Source organism: Chrysochloris asiatica, unplaced genomic scaffold (genome assembly GCF_000296735.1).
Source record: "Chrysochloris asiatica unplaced genomic scaffold, ChrAsi1.0 scaffold00012, whole genome shotgun sequence".
In the NCBI taxonomy this organism is placed as follows: Eukaryota; Metazoa; Chordata; class Mammalia; order Afrosoricida; family Chrysochloridae; genus Chrysochloris; species Chrysochloris asiatica.
In genome coordinates, this window is record NW_006408530.1 from 21,395,676 (window position 1) to 21,403,429 (window position 7,754).

Here is a 7,754-nt window from a genome sequence, read left to right on the forward strand (position 1 = left end):
TTTGAATGGCCTACCTTCTGATTAAAACCAAACTTGTGGTCCAGTGCTTATCCTACAGCACTGTAAAATGATTGCTGATATACTCTTCAACCTTTTGGTGCTGACTGTCTATCTTTTCCAGGGGATCTGGAGAGTCTCTTTCCCCTCCATTTTGTAGGTCAGCTAGTCATTTTCCTGCATGTGCCTCTCTTGTATTCATTTTACTGCTTTGAATACACCTGGTTCAATAAAGGAATTGAAATGCACCAGTAGTTGTAAAACATAGAAAGGAATTAGTCTTGTTCATGTTAGGTTGAGTCAGTTCCAACACATAACAACACTATGTACAGCAGAACAAAACACTGCCCAGTACTGAACCATCCTTACAAATGCTGCTTTTCTTGAACCCACTGCCACTGTGCCAATACATCTTGTAGGGAGTCTACCTCTTTTTTGCTATGCTGCCACTGTACAAAGCATGATGTCTTTCTCCAGGGAATGATCCCTCCTGATAATATGTCCAAAGTATTCATATGTGGCTATTGTATATGTAGCTATTGAAAATACCATGCAAATGTGGCTATTGAAAATACCACGGCTTGGGTCAGACATACTCTAGACCTCAAACTGACATCTTTGTTCTTGAACACTTTAAGTAGGTCTTGTGCAACAGATTTGCCTAATGCAATATGTGGTTTGATTTATTGACTGCTGCTTTCATGACTGTTGATGGTGGAACCAAGCAAAATGAAGTATTTGACAACGTCAATTCTTTGTGTATTTATCAAGATGTTAATTATTGCTCTAGTGCTGAGGATTTTTGTTTTATTTACATTGAGGTGCAATCCATACTGAAGCTGTGGTCTTTGACCTTCATCAATAAGTATTTGAGTTCTTCTTTACTTTCAGCAAGCAAGGTTGTATCATCTGCATACTGCGGTTTGTTAATAACTCTTCCTCCAATACTGATTCCACAATCTTCTTCATATAATCCAGTTTCTCTGATTATTTTCTCAATATACAGATTGAATAAAAAAGAAAACAACCCTGGAGCACAGCTTTCCTGATTTTAAACCATTTAGTGTCCACTTGTTCTGTTCAAATGACTGCCTCTGGGTCTGTGCATAGGTTCCTTATGAGCACAATAAAGTGAACTGGAATAATCATTCTCTGCAGTTTTAGTAATAGCTTGTCATGATCCACACAGTTGAAAGTCTTTGCATAGTCCATAAAGCATAGGTAAATATCTTTCTGGTATTTTCTAGTTTCAGCCAAGATCCATCTGATGGCAACAATGATACCCCTTGTTTCATGCCCTCATCTGAATCTGACTTGAACCTCTGGCAGTTCCCTTTCAATAAACTATTGCAGCCATTTTTAAATTATCTTTAGAAAAATTTTACTTGCATGTGATAGTAAAGATACTTTCCAATGATTTCTGCATTCCATTGGGTCACCGCTCTTTGGAATGGGAACAAATATGGATCTCTTCCTATCAATTGGCCAGTTAACTACCTTCCAAATTTCTCGGCAGGGATGAGTAAGTGCCTCCAGTGCTGCATCAGTTTGTTGAAAGACAACATTTTGTTCCATTCATTCCCAGAGCCTTGTTCTTTGCCAATGCCTTCAGTGTGCCCTGGACTTCTTTCTTCACTGTGATTGCAGGCTCTTGATCATATGCTACCAATTGAAATGGTTAAACATCAACATTTTCTTTTTAGTACAGTTACTCTTTGCATTCCTTCAATTTTCTTTGGATGTTTTCTGCGTTATTCGCTGTTTGACCCATTGTTGTTTGTTGGTAAATACTGTTGAGTCAGTTCTGACTCATAGCGGCCCTGTAGGGTTTTTGAGAAATGGCTGGTGAGCTTAAACAGTCAACCTTGTGGTTCAAACTGACTTTAGAGTCCAGTGCATTAACTTGCAGTGCCTCATAGATACCTTTCATATTGAAAGCTGTGGCTTGAATTTTTTTTTTTTTTTAGTTATTTTTACTTGAGAAATGTTGAGTGTGTTCTTCACTTCAGTTTCTTAACTCCAGATCTTTGCACATTTCATTATAATATTTGACTTTGTCTTCTTGAGCTGCCCTTTGAAATGTTCTGTGTAGCTCATTTACCTCCTCATTTCTTCCATTTGCTTTAGATCTCTATGCTGGCTAGCTAGTCTCAGAGTCTCTTCTGACATCCTCTTTTGTGTTTTATTTCTTCCTTGAATTCTTAATGACCTTTTGCTTTCTTCCTGTATGATGTTCTTCATGTTATCCATCAAGTATTCTGGTCCTCATTAATGTTTAATGCATCAAATCTGTTCTTGAGATGATCTCTAAATTCAGGTGGGATATGTTCAAGGTCATATTTTGGCTCTTGTGGACTTGTTTTAATTATCTTCAGCCTCAGTCTGAACTGACATATGAACATTTCCATATTCTGTCCTTGGCCTTGTTTTGGCTGATGATATGGAAGTTTTCAACTTTCTTTTTTCACAGATGTAGTCAATTTGATTTCTGTGTAGTCCATCTGCTGAGGTCCATGTGTATAATCTTCTTTTATGTTGTTTAAAAAAGTTGTTTGCAGAGAAGTCATTGATCTTGTGCAATTCTATCATGCGATCTCTAGTATCATTTCCAATACTGAGGCCCAATTTTCGAACTTATTATCCTCCTCTGTTTCCATCTTCTACATTCCAGTCACCAGTAATAATCAGTACTTCTTGTTAGCGTGTTCAATCAATTTCTGACTGAAAATGGTAGAATTCTTCAATTTCATCTCTGGCCTTTGTGGTTGGTGCATAAATTTGAATAATAGTGTTATTATCTAGTCTTCCTTAGATAGCATACTATCACAGACAGTTTATAATTGAAGATATATCTTGAAATGTTCTTTTTGTTGATTAATGCAATGCCATGCAACTTAATTTGTCATTCCCAGCATAGTAAACCATGTGATTGTTAGATTCAAAATGGCAAATATTAGTTCATTTCAGTTCACAAATGCCTATGACATCAATTTTTATGCATTCCATTTTTGACAAATTACAGTATTCCTAGATTCATACTTCATACATTCCATGTTATAATTATTTGTGGATGTTTACAGCTGTTTCTCCTCATTTTTAGTTGTGCCCCATTAGAAAATGGAGGTCTTGAAAGCTTTATTCCATTCACGTTATCTCAGTCAATTGTGCTTTGAGGATTTAGCTCTTTCCCAATCTTATTTTTAATGTCTTCCAAACTGAGGGGCTCATCATCTCACACTATAGCTGACACTCTTCTTGTGCTATTTATCATGTTTAAATATAAATATTCTGGTGCTATCTGACATTGTTTCACTATTATTCACAAAATTTTCAGTTACTAAGCATGTAAAAGTGGTTTGCCTCTCCTTCTTCCAAGTCTATTTTAGTCTGGAAGCTCAGCCGAAACCAGTCCACCATGTGTGACCTTGCTTGTATTTAAAAGCCCAGTGGCATAGCTTTTAGCATGATAGCAATATGCAAGCTACCACAGTGTGACAAACTGACATATGAGTGGTGGTGCCTTTGACTTTCATCGCAGCAATGCAATCCTCATACATCATCAGTGACTACCTCTTCTCTATAATCTTTCCTTTAGTCATTATCAGAGCTCCAATGAAGCAAAGTTCCATCATGATGTGGACCCTTTTCAGTTGTACCTCTTAACCTTGGTGATCTTCTGAAGCATCAAAGTCATCCGTAAGATGATCTGTCTACAGTGGAATTCTTTGAAGAACTTCTTTCAACACATTCATTTCCTGCCAGAATAAATAAAGACTGCTGAAGGCCATTGACTCCACCTGCTTCCATAGGGGACAGGTGGAGTTGGGAGGAGGCTGTGGCAACGTTTTCCCTGTTTACTTCCCCCTGCCCAGAGGAGATAGGCCCTTTACATAACTCCTCCTCTAAAGAACTGGAACTTTTTCTCTGACATCATTAGGCAGAATCGTCCCATTACTGGTATCTGTATTTTTAACACCATGAGTCAGAAAAGATCACAGATTTTTCTGTAGCTATTTTCTAGCATTTGTAGGAAGCTGTGCATGGACAGATTTGAATATTTATTTTCCTTCCTTTCCTATTTAGCCTCCATACTTCCCATTCTGCATTCCACCCATGGAGAATGGATTTTATAATTCTACCTGTTATTTGTGGATTTTTTTTTTTTTTTTTTTTTGTATTTCTGTAAATTATTTTGTTTGGAAGGTGAAGAATTATCTCAGTTGCTTCTGGTCTCTCCCAAGTCAACATTGTCTTGTTTTGTTTTTTGTTTTTTTTCCTGTATTTCAATATAAGTTTTGGTGTCTCTTGTTCTACTGGAAAAAAGATGAATCTTAAGAGATGAACAGAAAGACAGGCCTTGAAATCTGTTCGGCTTTGAGGAGTAGATTTCTTTCCTCCTCTTGAAAGAAAAAAATGTTTTGTTCAACTGCTACATAAAGCACCCCAACAGTAGGGAGTTACCAATTCTCAACAACTGCCACTGCAACATAGAATGCTCAAATAACCTGAACTTTAAAGCTCGGGAGATATGAAATTTACTGTTGGCCACTGCTGGGATTGTCTGGTGTTCCAAAGAAATACTGGAAGCTGAAAATAGGAAATGAAGAGGTATATTTATTAAACTCATTGATCTCAGTAGGTGGCCCCATTAAAAGATCTTTAATAGTTATTATGTCTGGATTGGATTCTCATTAAGACACTCAGTAGTTTTGCTTCAGTTCTTCCTAGACGACTATCATGTTTTAAGGCTCATCCATGTAGCATGTTCTCGGGAAAGAATAATGGATGAGATGCATACTTTTTGAAGCCAAACAGAAGCAACTTAAGTTTAAAAGAGAGAGTCTAAGAGAAACCAAGTCCTATTTTACTTCTTTTGTGGCTACAAAAATATCTTTTGTAAATTCAAAAGTTTGCAAATTAGTAGCAGATGGAATAGCATTTATGATTTTAAAAAATTGACTTTATTTATTTATTTGATCTCACTCAATTCAGCATTCGTATTGTCAGTGTATTTTTTAAAATCTATTTTTTAGATTAGTCCTGTTTTTTAGTAACTTCTTAAGAATCTAATACTAATATTATGCTTCACCAATAATATGGACCAAACTAACTCTTTTAATTAGTGATATCACAGAGTAAGAGAATCAGGTGATACTTGGTCAAGGCTACTCAACAACTTGATGAAAGAGTAGGAATAAAGACTCAGTCACCTTATATCTTGCCCAGCGTTCTTGAAACCTCATTACTGGCCACTCTTTCATATAATGATAGTAAACTTGCTGTAGTTATGTAACATTGCAAATATTTTCTGCTTATTTCTGGACCTAATTTCATAATTAAAGAGTAAAAGTTAAAATCAACAGATGGGAGAGAAAAACAGAGACAGCCGACTTCAGTAGCATTCCTTGGACAGCTGGAGAACAGATTGTGAGAAATTGGAAAAGATATAAAATTGCCTAAGAAGAAGTCACCAACCAGTTCTGATAAATTGACTATCAAACCACAACCCTATTCAGATTTCTCATTGACCTAAGTCTATATCTTGTCTTTGTGAATGTATCACTAGGGAATTTTAATTTTTTTTAAATAAATTGGCTACAAATCAGAGAATTAGGAAAAAATTCATCTTGACTCAACTTTTCCCTGTGTCTTAGATTTCTTGTTGGCAAATTTCATATCATTTTTTCCTAATATGAAAAGAAGTTCAGTTATTGTTTGAAGAAAACTGAACTCTTGACTTATATACTACATAGTTTATATGTTGTACCTAAATCCTAACTATACTGTTTTAGTGCAAATGGGATTCACATATTACTAGGATTGTTATTAAGTGGCATCAGGTCATTTCTGCTTAGGGTTTCCTAGGAGTGACTGGTGGGTTTTAATAGTCTAGTGCTTATCCTACAATGCCACATCAGTAGTCCTACTGCCATGGAGTCAATTCAAATTTACAGCAATCCTGTATAGGATTTATGAGATTGTAAATCTTTCCCAGAGCAGAAAGCCTCATCTTTCTCCCATGGAGTGGCTGGTGGATTTGAACTGCCAACCTTATTGTTAACATTTCAATACTTATCATATAGTGCCATCAGTGATAGGAAAATAAGTTAAGGCTTTTTAGCAAAAAATAAAAAACAAACAAACAACTACAAAGTTGCAGACTACGAAAGAGAACAAAACAGCCAATTGTTTAACCCTAAAGCACAGTTCCTAATCCTTTCAATTATATTCTTGAGAACTTTTCAATCATTTAACAAGTATTGTAAAATATTTATTAATTAATTGCAAGACACAATTCTAGGTTGATAAATAATCCCCTCCCCCACTTTTTTTTTTTTTTTTAAATCTGGTGCAGAGTCCATTGTTTACTCTACAGTGCCACACCAGGATTCACGATAGATGATTCTTCAAAAGTATAATTGTCAAGGCAGGCATTTCTTTCTTTCTTTCTTTCCTTTTTTTTTTTTAGAACACAATGAATTGCTTTATTTTCGGTATGCATCCACATGTCAGCATTTAGTGGTCCTGAACAGAAAAGTGGAACAACGCAGCAATTTGCCAGGAGGTCAAGCCCACCAATTTCGGGGATCTGCTGAGCACACCGACTTCTTTCTGACTCCCTGCTGAGGATCGTGGGAAGCAGCAGCACCAAAACCAAGTACGCACCGAATTCAAGGTTCTTTATGTTCCAGTTGTCAGACTCCAAACTAGACCCAAATGGATTGCAAGGATGACCAAATGAGAGCCCTGCTTGTTTAAAACTTCTTCCATTTTTAAAAGCAAAGCCATGGCAGGAAAAGAAAACATTCAGAGGGATCATGTGTGCTTACAAGTGTCTTCGTGTGGCCTTTCTCCGAGTTTAACCACCAAGGACTTTGAGAGCTGGCAGGTCTGAGTGACCTTGGTGACTGTTCTTGCTACCACATCAAAACCTGAGCTAAAACAGCGAATCAGCCAATGACGACAGCAGAGGGTGGTGGCAGGGTTGAGGACCCCATGTTCATGTGCCAGGCTGGTGGAGAGTAAATCAATGTGGTTACAGAACGAAACGAGGGAGGTCAGAGACTCATTCCAACCTTACCTGATGGCTTCTGGCCAAAGCAAGGAAGTGTCATGGGGAGTGTAGGGTGGTGGGGTGCAGGGAAGGGCTCTGGGAAGAGGAAGGGAGAAGCAGCACCCCTCAATCGGGTGGGGAGAGAGAAGATAGGGGAGAAAGCCCTGAATTCCTCACCAAAGGCCAATTTCAGAGGAGAGGAGAGGAGAGAGGGTTACAATCTAGGCTTCGGCCAAGGTGGGAGTAGAGAAGAGTGGGGAGGGATGGCTTGGAGTGGGGGGCATCATTTAAGACTTAAGCACCCCACACACCCAGCAGTAGTTTCATAGGCTGCAACCCAAAACCTTCACATCTATTCTAAGAAGCCACCCCAAGCTGGAGGGCTGTTGCAGAGAAAGGGGCAGAGGGCAGGGGGTGGGGCAAGGGGAGAAGGCAGAGACCCCAGGCCGTGTAATCAGCAGCAAGGTGATTGTGTGATGTGTCTTTTCACAGTTGAGTTAGATGTGCCCCACCAGTAATGATGGGAATCAATTTAAATATACTTTCTTGATCCCAGGAGGTCAACTACGTGGACAGTGGTTACACCGGACAGGATGATTTGTTATAGCACAACTTATGTATTTCAAATGGACACAAAATTAGTATCATTTACAGTATCTTAAGATAACTTGCCCTTGAATGGGAGCTTCCTTTCCAGTACTTT

General features: G+C 38.0%; 1 protein-coding gene across 1 annotated transcript in view; it reads right to left on the minus strand.

The window, feature by feature from the left end:
- Window positions 1-4,426: 4,426 nt before the first annotated feature.
- The window catches only part of LOC102819437 (ubiquitin-conjugating enzyme E2 variant 1-like), a 3,864-nt gene continuing 536 nt past the window's right edge, over window positions 4,427-7,754 (minus strand). Inside the window, exon 2 of the mRNA XM_006834596.1 lies at window positions 4,427-4,584. Within this exon, the coding sequence (XP_006834659.1) occupies window positions 4,427-4,584 (158 nt within the window). The remainder of the gene's footprint in view (window positions 4,585-7,754) is intronic.